This window comes from Lissotriton helveticus, chromosome 11 (assembly GCF_964261635.1).
Source record: "Lissotriton helveticus chromosome 11, aLisHel1.1, whole genome shotgun sequence".
NCBI classification, from domain to species: domain Eukaryota; kingdom Metazoa; phylum Chordata; class Amphibia; order Caudata; family Salamandridae; genus Lissotriton; species Lissotriton helveticus.
Genome location: NC_136072.1, coordinates 538,177,840 through 538,198,321, shown reverse-complemented (window position 1 = coordinate 538,198,321; position 20,482 = coordinate 538,177,840). Strand labels below are relative to the sequence as shown.

The 20,482-nt window shown below is 47.2% G+C and overlaps 1 protein-coding gene across 3 annotated transcripts in view; it reads right to left on the bottom strand.

Moving 5' to 3' along the window:
- ANK1 (ankyrin 1) overlaps positions 1-20,482 on the bottom strand; it is a 1,318,767-nt gene that overhangs the window by 880,313 nt on the left and 417,972 nt on the right. For all 3 annotated transcript variants that reach the window (XM_078666235.1, XM_078666236.1, XM_078666234.1), the window contains one exon: positions 800-898. In XM_078666235.1, the coding sequence (XP_078522361.1) occupies positions 800-898 (99 nt within the window). The remainder of the gene's footprint in view (positions 1-799; positions 899-20,482) is intronic.

Below are 20,482 nucleotides of genomic sequence, written 5' to 3'. Positions count from 1 at the left end.
AATGGTCAGGATAAAGACAGTACAGACAGGTCTCATACTTGTCATCGATGTGGAGCCTCTTCTTACCACAAGAAGAGCATGCACTGAAGAGACCCTTCTTCTGCTGGTCAGCCATAGTTGGTTGTTGATAGAAATATCCAAATTCTGTGAGGAAAAGAGATAAAACTAGTAAAACCTGAGGAGAACTCAGGTGGAGACTCCCTAGCATAACGTGCGGTAGAAAATCTGAGAGACTGAGGCTCCTGACAGGAAGGTTCTAGAGGGAGGTGGTAGCTGATTGGCTACCTTCTGGAATTTGGTCCTTTTTACAAAAGGACATAGATAGGCTACTAAGGCAAGGCCCTTAGGCCTACTTTCTCTATGTATGTCTATAGGACATTACTTTTCTATGTACCGGGGACGCCCGTCTCGACGACGGGGAATGATTCAGGCATGTGAATTTATGAAAGACACCCATAATACTGGATAACACGGTTTTGCAACCTCTGACAATAAATTCTTTGTGAAAATCATTTAATGGCTGAAGAAAAATTCAATATGCATGAGTGATGACATTAACCAATGTAATATCTAAGAATGCATCCAGCATAACTGTGAACACAACGTGTAGTGCTGCAAGAATTGTATCTAAGTGGAGTCTAATCCATAGCCCAAGTTTACAAAATTCCTTCCATGACTGGTGAATGGATAATCATTCCTCTGCTCTTGTGGATCATGTTCATTCATGCATTGAGCAGATCGCTTCCCAGCTATGGAAACAAGGACATTATCTGTTTTCATAATTGTCCTAGACACTTACCTTCGTCCTTGCATCTATCTGAGCCCCTCTATCCAGCAATAATCGTACCATGATGACATTTCCTCGGCGGGTGGCAATGTGCAAAGGTGTGATCCCATTCTGGCAACATAAAGAGAAAGGTTTATTTATTCACATTAAAAAAATATCTTTATTGTCTTACTATCAAAATAACTAATATACAGAAGGCAGTTAAGTGATACAGCCAGGACAGGCATGCTCAACAGAAAATCTGATGGATGCAGATCACACAGTGAATTGGAGTATGAGAGGGGGACTAAGTGATAACGTGGGGTATCGGAGGATGAGAATCATTGGATCCGGTATACAGAGACTTACTTCACTGTTCAGTTAGAATAACAATCCACACCTAGTCATATTTTTTGTAAGACACATGGGGGGATATTTACAATAAAATGTTAGATCACAGTGTTATTCCAAAATTGCTGCGCTCCGTCATTTTTTAAAAGCAGGGATGCGTCTTATTTTCAAAAATACGGTGCTCCCCTGCGTATCCCCTAGTGCTGGTACTAAAAAAGCTGCGTACGCCACCACAGGCACCCTTACGCCTTGTTGCAAGGGTGCCTGCGCTGCAGTGGTTATTGTTTATGTGCAAGAAGGTACACCTTCCTACACATATAAACTATCTTTAAAGGCAAGTTGCTGTTGGTATGAGTGCTGCATTTTGCAGCCCACATAGAAACAGCAAAATACAAGGAGAAATTAATCATTTCTTCTCATTTTGCCATCCTAAGACCAGGTTTTACCTGGTCTTAGTTTTTGGCACTGCCCGATCCTTGTAAATATGGGGCAGCGTCAAAAAGCAATGGGTGTTGCGGTGGAACGCCCACAGCAACACCCATTGCCCACCCCTTTGCTGCAGCGGCCTGCTGTGGTAAAGGGCATATTTACAAGGTGGCGTTAAGCCATGTTAAGTGGCTTAACGCCACCGTGTAAATATGGCGTTGAGAGCAAGGCCACCGGAGCATCAGAACAATTTACGCTACGGTGGCGTTAAGGGCTTGTAAATATGCCCTGTGACTTCTTATCTTGTTCAGATCCCTATGTAAGATCTTTTGAAAGACTTCATTTAATTTTTTTTATCTAAGCATTACAACTGTTACCAGACATCATTGAACTCCATCAAAATATTAATGAACTCAATCAAACAGCAGCACCCCAAACAACACCTACTGAATCAGTAGCAACTACTCAGTACCACAAACATCAAACAATATATCAGATTGGAATACCCAGTGCAGTAACCAGTTAAGTAGACTATGATCATAAGAAATATCATAAAATGACCTACAGAGCTTTTTAAAGCTGCCAGCTTACTGAAAACCATAAGCTGCATGTATATGGTGACCAACACGCACAACATGGAAACAGTTCTCGCATAGGACCAAAAACAAAGATAAACCCACACAGGCCCACAGTGTCCCACATAGAGGTAGTAAGCATTATAGAAATGCTCCAATTTAATAAAGTACAATACAACCTCCAGTATATGTATTTCATGTTTGTCTGGATGACTGGCTAATTCCTAATAATTCCTTAAGAAATAAAGACCCCATTTAAAGCAGTTTGGGCTTATTAATGCCCATCCCTCAAAAGACGGCCTTCTTTTTTTTTAGTTAAATGCTGTATCGTGTACTACTTTCTGACAGAAGTGATTCTGCTTGCAGGGCAGGAGGACTTTTGGTAGAAATGAATACAGGCGAACCACCAGGGTGTTGTGGCGCTTGGAATTCTTTTTGGTTTTTCTGAAACAAATCACCTAAGAGAATATTTGTTTTCCAAAAAAAGAAATAAAAAGGAAAAATGTGCATGACATGTGGAGAGTTTATCCTCGCCATGCAGGTGTCATGTTTATTTTCCCTTCCCAGGTATATTTTACCTTAGATGCTGGAAATGGACTGAGAGAATCTATATTGGGAATAGGGTGGACTCCCAGTGCGCTTAAGGCAGGGGTCCTATGGATAACTGGCTGCCGCTAATGATTCTGCACCAGTGCAGGCTCCAACAACTCTCACTCGGCAGTTCCCCTCTTTATATAGGACCGGGTAACAGGGGATTTGAAGTGGCGGGAGCCCTGCCGATTTACATCACAGCTCCCACTATGTTCAAACTCTAAATGTGGCCCTGTATAGCTTGAATCCAGAACAGACATCATATTCATAACATATCTCAGTGCCTTCACTTCTTTTTCATTGTGTTTTGCGTCAATGAAGCCCAACAGCTAAAAAGGATGAAGTTGCTTTTATGTTGATTCTATTACTTTAATTTGCAGACTTTCCTCTGCTCTCAGCCTGTGTTTTCCCTGCCCCCTAGCGGTGGGGTGGCAACCGGTTCTGCTTTATGAATCTTGCAAAGGAGAGGAGAGTCTTGAGTACGGTCATTGAGCTGGTGGAGAATGCCCCGCTCAGAGCTGCACAGGGTTTGGCAATCACTTATTTACCTTTCTGATGCAATCACAATCAGGAATAATGTTTTTCATGAAAGTGCCATCATCGCACAGAGGCCACCCGACCATAGGACAAGTGCATCAGACCCAACAGGAGAAGGGTAAGATTTCTGGGGCCAGTGGGCTGCAACCAGGGGGTGTTCACTTGCTACAACGGGTATTTGTGTATTATACGCTTCCTCGGAAGGGTTTTAATCAAATTGAAACACCTTGCTATCGGGAGATTACCTCAATGAAAATATAACTGTGCTACAGTTAAAAAATAAATACATTGCCTAACTGAAAATTGTTCATCATTGTTCTGCAAAGTGAAGACTGAAAAACAAAATGGATGATTCAAGCACTGCTTCTAGCACCGTGCTTAGTGAAGGCACTCATGTGAGAAGTTTACGTTGTTTTGTTAGTGTGCTAGCACAATCTCCCTTTGTAACGCTGTCAGCTTTTGGGTTCTGAAGCATTGCAAACGCATTTGTCTGGTCACCAAGAAGCCATGGAGGAGGGAGAGGAAAACAAGTTACTTACCTGTAACTTTGGTTCCCCAGTATTGGTAACTTTCATAGATTCCGAAACAAAATGAGAGAGTAAGGGTGTTAAACTCAGTGTAAGGTAGGAACTCCTGGTCCCCTGCTTCAATATTAAACAACAAATGGAGGAGTACCCCCTGGAAGAGTGACAGAGAAAATCTCTGCACCCGGAGCTTAAGGCTCAATGGAGCACAGTGTGTCCAACCTTATGTCAGGACAAAGCATGTCCTTTTTGAAGACCCCTCACTCACCAACCTGGTTGGTGACATGCTTCATCATCGGGGTCCCACCCCGAAGGCCGAGTGCCAACAGGGTGTGCTGCGACACCTGATTACAGTGGAGCGGGGTTTTCTTTTTTTATATGTGCAATGATATTAAAAAAGTGACTAAGTGGATTAAAAAGGGAACAATACTACTCACTGCAAGACTTTATTCTTGAGTGATTGCGCCCCGATAAAATTACAATGTGACACCGGTGTCTAATTAGGTAGACATTGATGTCTAAGACGTGTAGTGTTTAGTAAAAATAGCGAAGTGTGCTATGTGATTTTAAAATTAGGTCTACGTGTTTCAACCATCTTGCGATTGTGGGTTTTCGTCAGGACCGAAGGAAGTGATCTGGGTGGTACGCACACGCTAAGGTGCGTCCAGTCCTCGATCAAGTGAGAATATATGGCCCACAAAATTATGGACCTACACAAAAATACAAAAGTCTTCTCCCCACTTCGGAAGAAAAACCTGTAAAGGGAAAAATGGGGTTGGGATCACGTACACAAGTAGACAGACGATTGTTTGTACACTTAACATATATTGTGCTCATAAAAATAAGTAGCAGAAATAGCTGCCTGGATGGTGGCCCATGCTTGTTGTAGGTATGCCACCAGAATATACACCAATGCCGGGTGGAAGTGCAGTGGTATACTTCGCAATACATCGGTGGGTCTGGCATGCCGCCTAGGGGGGTTGGCTAACCAGGAGCGGTAAAGTGTGGGCGAAAACAGTCTAAGAGTGCGCTTTGTTTTTATGCATCTTCGGTATTGTATAAAAGTAAGGTATTCTCCCTTCACTTTTACACAGGAAGTCTGCCTCTTGTTTACAGATATAACCCTCAGTTTCTCCGTATTCCACGAGCGACTTAATTTCGCTACGTAGATCTTCTGTGGGATCCACAGGTAGTCTGCGGTAGTTTGTTACGTCAGACAATAATCTCAGGCATTCTGTTTGATACGCTGTTTTTTCTTGCACCACCACCCCACCGCCTTTGTCCGCGGGTTTTATTATGATGGTGTCGCAGTTTCTCAGTTGGTCCAAAGCGATCCTTTCTCTTTTAGTCAGATTCATAAATGGTTTCTTTGGGGTAAGTGACTCGACCTCATTGAAAACTGCTTGCTCGAAGGTAGTTACCTCTACTGGGACTGTATGCGGAGGTGGTATGAAGGTTGACTTAGGCCGTAGACCAGTTTCGTTCGGGTCATCAATAGAGTCTGTGTCATTTCTTTTGTCAAAAAAATCCTTCAGTTTTAATTTCCTAAAGAAGGAGGAAAGCTCGCAATGAAGCTTGAATTTATCCAGTTTCACAGTTGGTACATAGCCAAGTCCTTTATTCAAGACTCGTTCTTCGTCCTCTTGATCCAGGTGACGTGAGCATTTCTCTTGGAACCTGGACACCCATGTAGCGGCTTACAACGCTGTCTCAGTAAGCCGAATGTGCCCTCACTGGGCCACTTTTTTCGAACAATCATCCTAATGATTGGATAGATGTAGCGCTGGGTGTATGTTAGATAAACACAGTATCTCACGAGTCTGTAACACTGCGGCACTTCCCTGACCGCACTCTTAGACTGTTTTCGCCCACACTTTACCGCTCCTGGTTAGCCAACCCCCCTAGGCGGCATGCCAGACCCACCGATGTATTGCGAAGTATACCACTGCACTTCCACCCGGCATTGGTGTATATTCTGGTGGCATACCTACAACAAGCATGGGCCACCATCCAGGCAGCTATTTCTGCTACTTATGTTTATGAGCACAATATATGTTAAGTGTACAAACAATCGTCTGTCTACTTGTGTACGTGATCCCAACCCCATTTTTCCCTTTACAGGTTTTTCTTCCGGAGTGGGGAGAAGACTTTTGTATTTTTGTGTAGGTCCATAATTTTGTGGGCCATATATTCTCACTTGATCGAGGACTGGACGCACCTTAGCGTGTGCGTACCACCCAGATCACTTCCTTCGGTCCTGACGAAAACCCACAATCGCAAGATGGTTGAAACATGTAGACCTAATTTTAAAATCAGATAGCACACTTCGCTATTTTTACTAAACACTACACGTCTTAGACATCAATGTCTACCTAATTAGACACCGGTGTCACACTGTAATTTTATCGGGGCGCAATCACTCAAGAATAAAGTCTTGCAGTGAGTAGTATTGTTCCCTTTTTAATCCACTTAGTCACTTTTTTAATATCATTGCACATATAAAAAAAGAAAACCCCGCTCCACTGTAATCAGGTGTCGCAGCACACCCTGTTGGCACTCGGCCTTCGGGGTGGGACCCCGATGATGAAGCATGTCACCAACCAGGTTGGTCAGTGAGGGGTCTTCAAAAAGGACATGCTTTGTCCTGACATAAGGTTGGACACACTGTGCTCCATTGAGCCTTAAGCTCCGGGTGCAGAGATTTTCTCTGTCACTCTTCCAGGGGGTACTCCTCCATTTGTTGTTTAACTTTCATAGATTCCCATGCTTTGTATCATTCCTCGTCGTCGGAATGGGAGCCTCGGTAGTATCACAATCATAGAAACAAAAGAGAAAAATAGGCCTAGGCCTCATCTCATTTTGTATCCTATCACCCTCTTTGTGTAAAAGAGACCAAACTTTTGTCAGGACCAATCCGAGCAGCCTCACCCCCTAGAACCTTCCTGAGAGAGCTCAGAGCCTCAGATTTTCGTAGCCGTTGTGCAAACCGCCACTATCTCTGTAAAAAGACCGAGCTTTCCCAGGGGAGGAGGGTGGGCGCATGGGAATCTATGAAAGTTACCAATACTGGGGAACCAAAGTTACAGGTAAGTAACTTGTTTTCTTGCCCCAGTATTGGAACTTTCATAGATTCCCATGCTTTGTATCAGAGTAGCTAGCAGTAAATCACCAAGACACATTTTGTAGATACATGGCATCACATAACAATATAGCAATACTTATAGCATAGCAAAACAAGAAACAAAATGTGCTCACCAGGACGGAGGGATTGTAGGGAAAGCTCACCTCTCAATGAAAAAGATTCTGCAGAACAGCTTGACCAACAGCCGCGTCGTCTCGTCCTGCAGACTCCAGGCAGTAGTGTTTTGTGAAGGTATGAGTACTGCTCCACGTTGCTGCCCTGCATATGTCCTTAATGGCGACTCCAGAGAAAAGAGCCACAGACGATGCCACAGACCTTGTGGAATGTGCACGGACCTTTCTGACCAGTGGCTTGCCCGCCTCCTGATGGCAGAATTGAATCGCACTGGAGATCCAGCGGGAAATGCCACTCTTTGCCAAAGGAAACCCCTTCCGTGGTGCACTGTAGGACACAAACAATTGGGATGATTTTCGAAAGGGTCGTGTGCGTTCTAAGTAGAATTTCAAGCATCTTTGAACGTCCAAAGAATGTAATGTGCGTTCCGCAGGCGTAGAAGGGCGCGGAAAGAAAGACTTTAAAATCAAAGGTTCATTCAAGTGGAACTCAGACGGCACCTTAGGAATAAATTTCGGATTGGTGCGAAGGATAAGCACATCTTTTTTTAATTGAAGGAATGGATACACTATGGAGAGGGCTTGAAGCTCACTAACTCTTCTCGCTGATGTTAGAGCCAAGAGGAGGGCAAGTTTCCAAGACAGGAATTTGAAGTCCGCCTTGTGCACGGGCTCAAACGGAGCTTTCATGAGTTGAGCCAGGACAAGATTGAGCTGCCAAACTGGCGGAGGAGGGCGAGCTGAAGGATACATCCGAAACAAGCCTTTCAAGAATTGTTTAACAATCCTAGAGGACCATAAGGACGGGCCTGAAGAACTGCGCCGAAACCTCGAGATGGCTGCAAGATGTACCTTCACAGACGAATGCGCCAACCCGGACTTAGCCAATGATAGTATATATGGCAAAAGTTGATGAGGCAGAGATTTGTAAGGATGGAGACCCTGTCTTTGGCACCACAGGCAGAACCTCTTCCATTCCACCTTGTAAGTTTTATTAGTGCTTGGTGCTCGAGCCTGGGACAAAACTTCTCTACACTCCTCGGGAAGATTCGGATGACGGAACTCTCTGTGTTCAGGAGCCATGCTGTCAAGTGCAGCGATTTCGGATCTGGATGGAACACCTGCCCCTGATTCCTCGATAATAGGGACGGAATTGGTCGCAAGCGAATTGGATGATCCCGGGAGAGTAGAAGGAGTTCTGTGTACCAGAATTGCCGGGGCCACGCTGGCGCAATGAGAATCATCTTGCCTGGTTCCGCCTTCAGCTTCCTGAGTGCTCGTGGGATGAGGGGAATTGGCGGAAAAGCGTAGAAGAATGCGCCGTACCAGGCAATCGAAAGGGCGTTCCCCAGAGATCCCGGATGGTGAACTTTGCTTGCGTAAAACCGGCATTTGGCGTTCACCGGAGAGGCAAAGAGGTCGATGATCGGTGTCCCCCAGACCGAGAACACACTCTCCAGAATGGACTGATTCAATTCCCATTCGTGATTCACCTCTGCCTGGCGACTCAGGGCATCCGCCGTGACATTGAGAGAACCTGCCAGGTGTTCGACCTGCAAATTGATCCTGTGAAGAATCGCATAATCCCAGATTCTCTGAGCTTCTTTGGACAGAGTTTGCGACTTCGTTCCTCCTTGCTTGTTGATGTAGTGCATGGCCGTCATATTGTCCGTCCGGACCAGCACTGTTTGATTTGGAACTCTGGGAAGGAAAGCCTGCAAAGCCAACCGAATGGCCGCCAGCTCCCAAAAATGTATATGGCACTGGCGCTGGTCTGGACTCCAGTGTCCGCTGACTTGAAGCTCTCGGAGCACTGCTCCCCAGCCTTCCAAAGAGGCATCTGTAGTCATGATCAGGGGGGATGGTGAAATCCTGAAAGTCAGACCTTCTGCGATATTGTCTTTGACTAGCCACCACTCGCATGCCGTTCTCATTTGTGACATCACCAACACCTTGTCGTTGAATGATCCCTCTGCTTGGCACCATTGTTTGTCTAGCTCTTCTTGCAGAGGACGCATTCGCAGCCTGCAATGCGGTATTATTGGTATGCAGGATGACATCGACCCGAGTAGGGACTTGTATTGTCGGACTGAAAGGCATTTCTTGCTGAGCACCTGGCGAGCCGAGACGATCAACTTTTGTTGACGTTCCTCCGAAGGCCGAGCTGTGCATTGCGTTGTGTCCAAAATGGCCCCAAGGAACCTTGTGGATCTGGAGGGCTGCAGAACTGACTTGTGTTTGTTCAGCTGAAGGCCCAGGTGACTGAACAACTGGATACAAGTTGAAACTGCTTGAGAAGTTTCCTTGAAAGATGGAGCCTTGACGAGCCAGTCGTCCAAGTAAGGGAAAACCTCCAGGGATTGTTTTCGTAGAAAAGCTGCTACTGGTGCCAACACTTTGGTGAATACCCGTGGTGCAGACCGAAGGCCAAACGGAAGCACCTTGAATTGGAAATGGCTCTTGCCCACTGTGAAGCGTAGCTATTGTCTGTGAGCTGGGTGTATTGGTATGTGGAAATACGCATCTTCTAAATCCAGAGACGCCAAATAGTCGCCTGGGTTCAAAAGAGGAAGAATATCTCGGAGAGTGACCATCCTGAAAGAGAGTTTGATGAGATAAGTGTTGAGCTCTCGTAGGTCTAGTATGGGGCGCCAAGTCTCTGCCGTCTTCTGAACCAGGAAGAACCTGGAATAAAAACCTCTGCCCGTCTGAGAGAGAGGTACCTGTTCTATTGCCCCCTTGATGAACAATTGGTGGGCTTCGAGGTGGAGCAGTCCCAGATGTTTTGTGCGGTTGGCGCCCGGAGCTTTTGTTGGAGGAAGATCTTGGAATTCCAACGTATGGTCACTCTGAACAATATTCAGGACCCACTGGTCCGATGTTATACACTTCCAGTTGTTCATACAAATGGATATCCTGCCCCCCACTGATGTGACCGGGAGGGGAGGAACAGTAGGTAGAGCCAGGAGGCCGCTATTGCCTCTTGGCATTGTCGCGTCCCTGTCGGTTCTGACACCCTCGCTGAGGTTGGCGAGAGAAAGACGCCGATTGTCCCTGCCGTTGATTTGAATATTGAGTCTTATACGACTGCGAAGACTGCGAGGAATATCTCTGCTGGGTGTTGCCTCTGTAAGAAGAGAAACCTCTGCCTCGTGCACCTCTAAATGGGACTTTACGATAGTTCAGTGCTCCCAATGACTTTACCGTGTCCGTATCCTTCTTTATACATTGGAGGGCATCATCAACATGCTTACCAAAAAGCATCTCCCCATCAAATGGGAGGTCCAGGATTTTATTTTGGACCTCCTGACGAAACCAGGTGGCTCTCAACCAGCCCTGACGGCGTAGCACTGCTGACCCTGCTAAGGAGCGAAAAGCAGTGGAAGCTATATCCATAGCACAGTCAATTACTTCGGAGGATGATTTTTCTCCCTCCATCAGGACTCTCCTGGCCTCTTCCCTCGCGGAGTCAGGCAGTTGTTCCACAAATGGCTCCATGTCACACCACATCTGGCGATCATATCTGCCTAGAATGGCGAGAGCATTTGCCGCTCGAACAAGCAAGCTTGCCATGGAAGAAAACCTCTTTCCCACGTTATCCAGGCGCCTACCGTCCTTGTCCGGAGGCGTAGTCAAAGGCGTTGATGGGTTTTTGGATTTGCTTTGAGTGGCCTGTGAGATCACCGAATCAGGTTTCGGCTGCCCAAGAAGACAAGCTGGACTGCCTTCCGGAGCCTTATATTTCTTTTCCAGTCTGGGAAGAACCTGGAGAACAGTGGCTGGATTTTGCATGATTTTGATCCCTTCCTCCCACACATGCTCAATTATGGGAATGGATTTGACTGATTTTCTGTATTGTTCTTTGAAGTCATACAGGAAACATTCAGACTGTTCCCTTGTAATTGGTAGTCCAAACCTCTTTGACGCTCTCTCCATGAGGTTATGGAACCCCCCTATATCGACTGGAGGGGAAACAGAAGTATCTCGACCAGTGGCGTCTGGATCCTGTAGTCCACTGTCACAGGGATCCAAGTCTGGGTCCTGCAATGGATCAGTCAATGGATCCACCTGTACTTCATCATCAGAAGAGGTATCCTGCTGAACGGTATTTGCGGGCTCGGGATCCGATGTCCGGGAAAGGACCATTGGTATGACCACCGGTGGCGTGAGAGGCACCACTTGCGAAGGAGGCAGTACGACAACTGGTTGCGCTTGCGGCAACACCTGAGGTGGAGGTTGTGCAAGCTGCATTGAAGGTTCCGAAGGAAACCTTGTTCTATAGTCCTGCAGCATCATCTGTAGATCAGAGACTAGAGAGGCCGGCATGGCCACCATGTCCTGTCCTAAATCTGGTGGACGTCGCTCCTGAGGAACATAGTGATGCACCTGTTGGTCAATCAATCAATCAATCAATCACGACATTTATATAGCGCGCTACTCACCCGGGAGGGTCTCAAGGCGCTGGGGGAGAGGGGTGAGTCACTGCTCGAACAGCCAGGTCTTGAGTTGCTTCCTAAAGGAGAGATGGTCTTCGGTACGTCGAAGGTTAATGGGGAGGGAGTTCCAGGTCTTGGCTGCCAGGTAGGAGAAGGATCTTCCTCCGGCGGTGGCTCTGCGGATGCGTGGTACGGTGGCGAGGGCGTGGTTGGTCGATCGTAGCTGGCGGGTGGGCGTGTAGAAGGTCATGCGGTCGTTGAGGTACTTGGGGCCCAGGTCGTGTAGGGCCTTGTGTGCGTGGGTGAGGAGTCTGAACGTGATTCTCTTGCTGACGGGGAGCCAGTGCAGTTCTCTCAGGTGTCCGGTGATGTGGCTGTGTCGGGGGATGTCCAGGATGAGTCGTGCGGAGGCGTTTTGGATGCGTTGGAGTCTTCTCTGGAGTTTGGCTGTGGTTCCGGCGTAGAGGGCGTTCCCGTAGTCCAATCGGCTGGTGACGAGTGCCTGGGTGACGGTCTTCCTGGTTTCAGTGGGGATCCATCTGAAGATCTTGCGGAGCATGCGCAGGGTGTTGAAGCACGAGGAAGAAACGGCGTTGACTTGTCTGCTCATTGATAGTGAGGAGTCCAGGATGAAGCCCAGGTTGCGTGCGTGGTCCGTTGGTTTTGGGGCTGTGCCCAGGGCCAGGGGCCTCCAGGAGTCGTCCCAGGCGGAGGGTGATGATCCCAGGATGAGGACTTCCGTCTTGTCTGAGTTCAGTTTAAGGCGGATGTTCCTCATCCAGTCGGCGACGTCTTTCATCCCTTCGTGTAGGTTGGCTCTGGCGGTGGTGGGATCGTTGGTGAGGGAGAGGATCAGCTGGGTGTCGTTGGCGTAGGAGATGATGTTGAGGTGGTGTTGGCGTGCGATGGCTGCGAGGGGGCTCATGTAGGCGTTGAAGAGGGTGGGGCAGAGAGAGGATCCTTGTGGTAGGCCGCAGATGACTTCGGGGGCCTCGGATCTGAACGGAGGGAGGCAGACTCTCTGGGCTCTTCCGGTGAGGAACGAGATGATCCACTCCAGTGCTTTCTCTCGTATTCCGATGTTGCTGAGGCGCTTCACTAGGGTGCGGTGGCAGACCGTGTCGAACGCTGCGGAGAGGTCCAGGAGGATGAGGGCTGCTGTTTCCCCGTTTTCGATCAGGGTTCTGATGTCGTCGGTGGCAGCGATCAGGGCGGTCTCAGTGCTGTGGTTGGCCCGAAATCCGGACTGCGAGTGGTCGAGGGATCCGTTCGTCTCGAGGAAGGCGGCAAGCTGTTTGTTGACGTCTTCTCGATGACTTTGGCCGGAAAAGGAAGGAGCGAGATGGGACGGTAGTTCTTGAGGTCGGTGGGGTCCGCCGTTGGTTTTTTCAGGAGGGCGGTCAGCTCGGCGTGCTTCCAGCTCTCCAGGAAGGTGGCGGTGTGGAAGGAGGAGTTGATGGTGTCTCGGAGATGGGGTGCCACGGTGGCGGCGGCTTTGTTGAAGACGTGGTGTGGGCACGGGTCGGTTGGTGATCCTGAGTGGATGGAGTTCATCGTGCGGGTGGTGTCTTCGGTGCTGATCGGGGTCCAGTTGCAGAGGGTGGTGGTGGCGGGCGTTGGTTCGGTGGTAGGGTCCGTGGTCTGTGAGTCGAAGCTGTTGTGTATGTCGGCGATCTTGCGGTGGAAGAACGAGGCGAGGGAGTTGCAGAGGTCTTGCGTGGGGGTGATGTCGTTGGTTCCGGCGCTGGGGTTGGAGAACTCTTTGACGAGTTCCTTACTGTCGTGGGCGTTGTTGTCCAGTCGTTCTTTGAGTGCCGTCTTCTTGGTGGCGCGGATCAGTTGATGGTGTTTGCGGGTGGCGTGCTTGAGGGCGGTCCAGTTTTCTGTGGTGTGGTCAAGCCGCCAGGCTTTCTCGAGGGTGCGGCAGGTCTTCTTGGATTCCTTGAGTTCGTTGGTGAACCAGGGGGTTTTCTTGCTGCCGGGTCTGCTGGGAGGGTTCCTCAGTGGTGCGAGGTCGTATGCCTGTTCATAATATTCCTCCGTGTCAGTCTCTTGCAATTTCACATTTAAATCTGAGGGACTGTAGGCATCCCCATAATGGCCTCCATCATCCTCCTCCTCATCCGATTCGTCATCCAGAAGCATTGTTGGTGGAAGCGACGAAACTCGTCTTGGAGACGTCACTTCAGGAGTAATTTTCAGCTTCGGTGTAGGAAATTGCAGGTTTTGACCCGTCGACAACCTCGTGGGCCTCGTCGACGGAGTCTTGGCCGTCGTCAACGGTATTATCGTCGACGAACTCGTCGTCATCACCATCAGTGTCATCGTCGAAGTCGTTGTTGTCGTCGATGTAGTCTTCGTCGACGACGAGGCCGTCGACAGCACATTTCCGGAGACCATCATCATCATCGACGAGGAAGAAGTCATCGTCGACGAACCGGGTACTTTAAACGCCGACGAAGTCGTCGATGTCGAAGCCGCAACCGACGACGATCCCGTCGACGGAGCCAAGGAAACAGCGGAAATTTTCCTAGAAGCAATCGTCGTCGACGTACCTGATGTTTTTGTCGTCGACGGACGCTGTTTTCGCTCAGGCACGGTCCCTGGATTGACTGAAGAGTATTTTTCACCAGTCTTTTCTTTTTTGGACGGCGGAGAAGTGATAGAAACCTCCTTTTTGTCCTTAGTGGCTGTAACCAATCCAGCAGCCTGTCCCTGCCTCTCCTTTTCACTTCCGTGAGGAGATTTAAGGGGACTAGCCCTCTCAGACCTGTCAGAGATCTTATGAGGGGCCTTGATAGGGGGCTCGGCTGAAGAAGAAGGAGGAGACCTACCCCTCTTCTTGGATCTGTGAGAGGAAGCCAGAGATGTTGAATCCTCTTCATCTGATGAGAGGACCTCCTTCCGAGTCTTCATTTTCTGAAGCCAGGTCAAAAGCCGGCCCTCTCTGTCTCGAAGTGTTTTTGTAGAGAAGGTTCTACAAATCTTGCAGTCAGTGGCCTTGTGGTCCGGGTATAAGCAATAGATACAGCTTTCATGCTTATCTTCTACAAAAAGTCGCTTTTTTCCACAAGACGCACAGGACCTGAATAAGGCCTTCTCCTCCTTGTCAGACATGTCTTGATTGTAGTCGAAAAATTGAAGATATAACTAGTAAGAATGAGAAAAAACTGAGCAGAGCTCAGTGGAGACTCCCTAGCACAACGTGCGGTAGAAAAATCTGAGGCTCTGAGCTCTCTCAGGAAGGTTCTAGGGGGTGAGGCTGCTCTGATTGGTCCTGACAAAAGTTTGATCTCTTTTACACAAAGAGGGTGATAGGATACAAAATGAGATGAGGCCTAGGCCTATTTTTCTCTTTTGTTTCTATGGTTGTGATACTACCGAGGGTCCCATTCCGACGACGGGGAATGATACAAAGCATGGGAATCTATGAAAGTTCCAATGCTGGGGCAAATAAGCCGCCTGGTCAAGTTCCGACTTGTGGGGTTCGTTGTAGATCTTTTCAGGTTGTCTGCCCTCATATTAAGCACGGCTGTGATGTGGGAGACCAGGGGGAACATTTTCTGGTAAGTGGTCCACTCTATTGTTAAAATGCCTGCCATTAAAGTTGCTATAAGTGAGTGGCTCCTTTTTCCTGACACCAAATGGTTTTGGTCTGTATTATAATAACCACCCTGAACCGTACAACTTGAAGTAAGGTTTTTAGGGCCATAATGTCCCTCTTCAGTCCCAACAAATTGGTGTGGAGTGATTTGTGAGATCTGTCCCATAAAGCACTTACGGGAATGCCCCTGAAGGGGGCTGCTACTTATATTCAGTTAATTGTATCACAACTGACATCTGCTGATGCAGCAATGGAAAGGACACCCACCTGCAAATATAAAGCATGGATACACCACTTCAGAGAGGTATCAGAGATGGAAGTACTCAGATAGGTTTTCAAAAGGTTATCCAGCTAAATATTCCAGGGCTCTGCCAGTTGGGACTGCATTGTTCACACATGTGTGGGGTACTAATCTTATAAGGATGCCTGCAGTCCCAGAAGCATCTTCAACACCTAAGCCATCTTCAGGCTGTGTTCTGTCTAGAAAGATAATAATACTCTCCTTCATATATCAAACTCTTTCTTGGGAAATGTGGCTCTTGGTATACCCAAAAAGTGTTTGAATACTTAGGGCTAAATTGGGGACAGTGTTATCCCAAGAGGACTCTTGTAAGTAAAAATGTATTGTGCAGTTAATTAAAACCATTACAAACAGTCTCCATTTCACACAGTTTCGAGCTAAAAGAATGGAGTGAACAACAAATTACAGTAGAAGGACATCGCTAAAAGGCTACTTGTTCAAAGTACAAAATAAAACCTATAAAAACATGTGATTAGTAATTAACCGGCTTCAAATATCCCTGAGGGCTAGCCTAGAACCTCCTCTATCGGAGCCTCTTATCCCACAGGGGAAGTACGATGGGGAATAAAGTGCCATGCGCGCTAAGCTCTTTGAGCCTTAGTCATAAAACCGGAGGGCAGTAAGACTGTTTCCTTTCCTCAATGCCCAATTGGGGTTGTGCTGGAGTTAAGAGCAGTTAGCCAGATCTATATTTGCGAAATTGCCTTGCAGATGTATTAGACAGAAGTGTCAGTGCATAGTTAAAATTCGTGCTAGGATGCTGGTTTGCAAATATTTCTAGGGGTAGACTTCCTTGCAAACTTGGCCTGGCCTGGGCTAAAAAGTGGAAAGTATCCAATTCCAAGATCATCGAGGGGGGTTTAAGGGCATTAATGGTTGGCACTTGGGGCTTAGTGCAAATTGCAAAGTGTTCTAAAATTACAGGTGAATCCGGACCCAGAGCTTCTTGCCAGAATAAGCCTGACAAGGTCTAAGAGAAGACGGGTACCTATTACGAGAGATGACATTGGCAGTTGTAGCGTGGCAGCAGATGTAAACCCCCCAGAGTAATTTAAGCTTGCTGGGTCTCCATATCAGGCCAGCGAGTTATTGGAGCCTACAGTGCAAGGGGGAGGCAGGAGAAAACCCACTGCATGATCTTAAGCTTTCCTTGTATTGGCCCATCAAAATGTTCAAAACATGTAGTTCAGAATAGCGCTCATTAAAACCAGGTAAAAAAAAAAAAAAATTTTAAATTGACGGTCCGAATATCGACACTGCATTTCCTATTTGTTCACGATGGCATTCAGGAACTTTCCTCCGTATGGGTCAAGACGGTATGTTCTCCTCTGCATCCATACTCATATTTCATTGAAATGTTTTTATTTTTTATTTTTTGAGGCGTGCTTCAGCGGCTGCTAAGAATTTTACCGTCCGGCAACTCAGTTGGATGTCTTCACCGAAAAAACATGCCAACACCGCTTGCCTGCAAGACCGTATCCGTTTCCTATTAAAAAGCGGTCTCAAGAGGTCCCGTCGTTCTTGTAGTAGTTCCCTGCAAATAGTTATCAGATGCACTATGTTCTCTTCACATCTCCACAGAGGCGGCGCTTTGCTGGTGTCTGAGCGCATAGCCAGGAGGGTAGGTGGTTTGCCGAGGGCAGCAGCCCTAAGCGCAATTTCAAAAACTTCTCTTTAGTTTTTTTTAAAAAGCCTGTCTGGAGGTATCTTTGGGGCACGAGTTTAGTGTAGGATTGAACGGTAAGCCAGCCATGTGCACATTCTGCCAGGGATGCTTTGTCCTGCCACAATGATTCATTCCTGACAGTCTTGTTAACTACTTTTTTGAAGCCCGCCGGGGCCCCCGGGAGTTCCCAAAGCTGTCGTAGCCCCAGATGATTGATGGCGGCCTCCAGATATAGCCTTGCAGGGCAAGTTTCTTTGGTTTGTAGCTCCTTCCACATGAGAGCATTCAGCGTTTTCGTCTCTCCCCTGCTTATTTTATGCCAGCTTTTTATGTAAGATCTTTGGCGTGCTAGCTCTTCTCTTGGTAGCCCGAATTCAAGCCCCATCTGAGCAGGAGATGTGTAGCTTGGAAGGCCGAAGATCATGCGCAGTGCTCAGGGCCAGACTGGGAACCAAAACTGGCCCTGGCAAAGAGCTTGGCCGGCCCCCCTGGGAGAGGCCGAGCTGTTTGCCAGAGCCGGTTTCGGCCGATTTTGTTACAGGGGTCGATTTTGCAACTATGCTGCAAAAACTGCCATTTTATTTATTTATTTATTTGCGAGTTTTTATAGCGCTGTGAATAGACTCCCGAAGGAGTATCTCCGCGCTGTTGGCAACCAGTAACACAACTGACAGAGGAGCATTTCAATTAAAAAGAGAGTATTGTGAGGTTCCGAGTCCAGAGAATAAACAACTAAACTGAGCCAAACAGAAAGGTTTTCAGACATTTTCTGAATTGGAGGTGGTTATGACACTGTCTTAGTGAAAGTGGGAGGGAGTTCCAAAGATTAGGACCTACTACAGACAAGGCCCTACCACCTAGTCTGGATTTAGTTATTCTAGGAACATTCAGTAACAGCTGGTCACTGGATCTGAGGGATCGAGTAGGGGCATAAGGAACAAACTTGCTGGCTAGATACTCTGGTCCCAATTGATTAAGTCCCTTATGGATAACGCAGCAGGTCTTGAACTTCACACGTTGGCGTATTGGTAGCCAATGTAGTTTTTGAAGTAATGGTTTGGAGGGGGATCTAGGAGGTACATTTAACACCAGCCTAGCTGCGGTATTTTGTACCACCTGTAGACGGTCTAGAACCTCCTCATTTGCACCTGCCAGAAGACCGTTACAATAATCAAGTCTGCTTATGACCAGAGCTTGAACTAAGGTTTTCCTATGGGAGTCCGGTAGAAAAGGAAAAATCCTACGGAGCAGACCAATCGCATGGAAACAGGATCCCACAGTGATGTTAACATTATGCTTCAATGTAACAAACACAGCCCCCTGGGGCAAAAATCGGCCCCCACCCCAGCGGCCCACCGAGGAAACGCCTGGTGCCCGCTATGGCCAGTCCGGCTCTGGCAGTGCTCTTGCTACTGTGCCGTCGACTGTAGCAGCATCCCTCCCTCTCATGGCCTCACTGTCGTAAGTAATGTCAGGAATTAGTTTTGCTTGAATCACCTTAATACGAGGGAGGAGGCTTGGGTCCGCGATCTTGTTTTTTAAATTTCTTAAAGCTACCGCAGTCATTAAACCTCTCTTTTTTATGGCATCGCATTGTGGCTTAAAGTTGCCCTTATCATCTATAGTGACCCCTAGGTATCTGTATTCACATATGGTGTCCAGCTTCCTGGAAGCCAAGAGCCAGCTTTTTGTTCTTCTCTTTTTATGGGTGTTAATGCACATGACTTTGGATTTCTCTTGGTTGATGGTAAGCATATTTATTGCAGAGTATCGTGACGTAATATCCAACAGCCGCTGTAAACCTACCGGGGTGCGGCTAATAAGTACCAGATCATCCGCATAGAAGAGGTTGGACAGCCGGGTGTCCCCTAGCTTAGGTGCGTGTGTGTTGCTTTCATTCAGCAGAGTTGATAGCTCTCCCATAAATAGATTAAAAAGTGTTGGGGCTTGCACACAGCCTTGTTTAACCCCTGGGCTTGTCGGGATCTTCCTCAATAGATATTCTCCATTGCCTAGTTTAACTTGTACCCACGTGCCACAATGCAGGACGATTATTTGGTTTAAGAGCCGTGGAGGGATGTTCATTTTTTAAAGTTTTTGCCACAGAAGGTTTCTGTTAACGTGGTCGAATGCAGAGCTATAATCGATATAGCACAGGTATAGAGGTTGCTTTACAGTGAGAGCAGTGTCAATCATTAGGGATAAAGCAAGTATATTCGTAGTCGTCCCTGTATTTTTACAGAAGCCGGCTTGATTGTATGGGATTGCAGAAACTTCCTCTGCCCATGATATTAGTTCCTGGAGTAATAGGCCTGAGAAATATTTGGCCTCATTGTCGAATAGGGATACTAGCCGGTAGCTTCTCAGGTCACTTCTGTTCCCTTTTTTGTAGATTGGGGAGATAATGGCCCCCCTCCAGGATGATGGAATTATTGACATTTGTAAGATCGTATCGAACATTGGTTTTAGGACAGAGGCCCAGAATTCCCGCTCTTGTTTAAACAAAACGGGAGGGATCCCATTTGGCCCTGGCGCGCCCTCTCATCTTCTTTTTGAAATTCTTTTACAGATCTGCGCAGTCGTTATTGAGATTTTTTGTTCTGATACCTGGTTTTCATTGAATTGTGGTGGCCAGACTTTAGGGTCATGTACAGGATTGTTATTGTGAGACCCTTGGCTGATTTCTTGCGTTTCGTTAAAAGGTGAGCCAAGAAAAACTGTCCATGCTTCTTCAGTGGCATGAGAATCAATACCATGGCTCTGCTTGCTGGTCAGGTTGTTGATCTTTTGCCAAAACTGTGCACTATTAGCAGTTTTAATATCATGTAAAGGTTTGACCCACAGAGTCTCTTCTTCTTCTTGTTTAAGACGCCAGATTAACTTCCTGGGGTACCCTTTTAGTCATCTCAGATCTTGTTGAGCAGCAGATCCTTAATCTTCAAAATGTTTGATCGATTAAAGTTTTGAGTTTTTTCACATGAATATTATTTCTAAAGTATAAGTGGCTCTTATGCCTCGTAGTTTTGCCCGCCCCTTCACCATGGACATTACCTTTTTTGTTCCTGTTTTATTTCGTAGTGTTTTTGTAAACTTCTCCCGGCTCTCAATTAAATCTGTTGTTGCGATATGCACTTCACCCAATACCTTTTTAGCGTGAAGTAAGAGACTTTGTGGGTCATCCGTTCTGCATTTTACCCACCCCACCACTCATTCACAGTATATTCTAAGTTGTGTTCTTTACCTGTAGGTGGACTTACAATTGAAATGGCATCCATCGTGACTTCCTGGGGTAGATGGTCGTTGTAGTCTAGTGAGCGAATATGGAAATCTCTTGCCCTTCGATACAGACTGCATGAAAAGAATGTGAAATCAATTGAGGAGATGGCCGTTGTACTGTGAAAGGTTGCTGCTTGAGGGCGGTCCCCTGGGAACTCCCATTAAGTGCTCAGA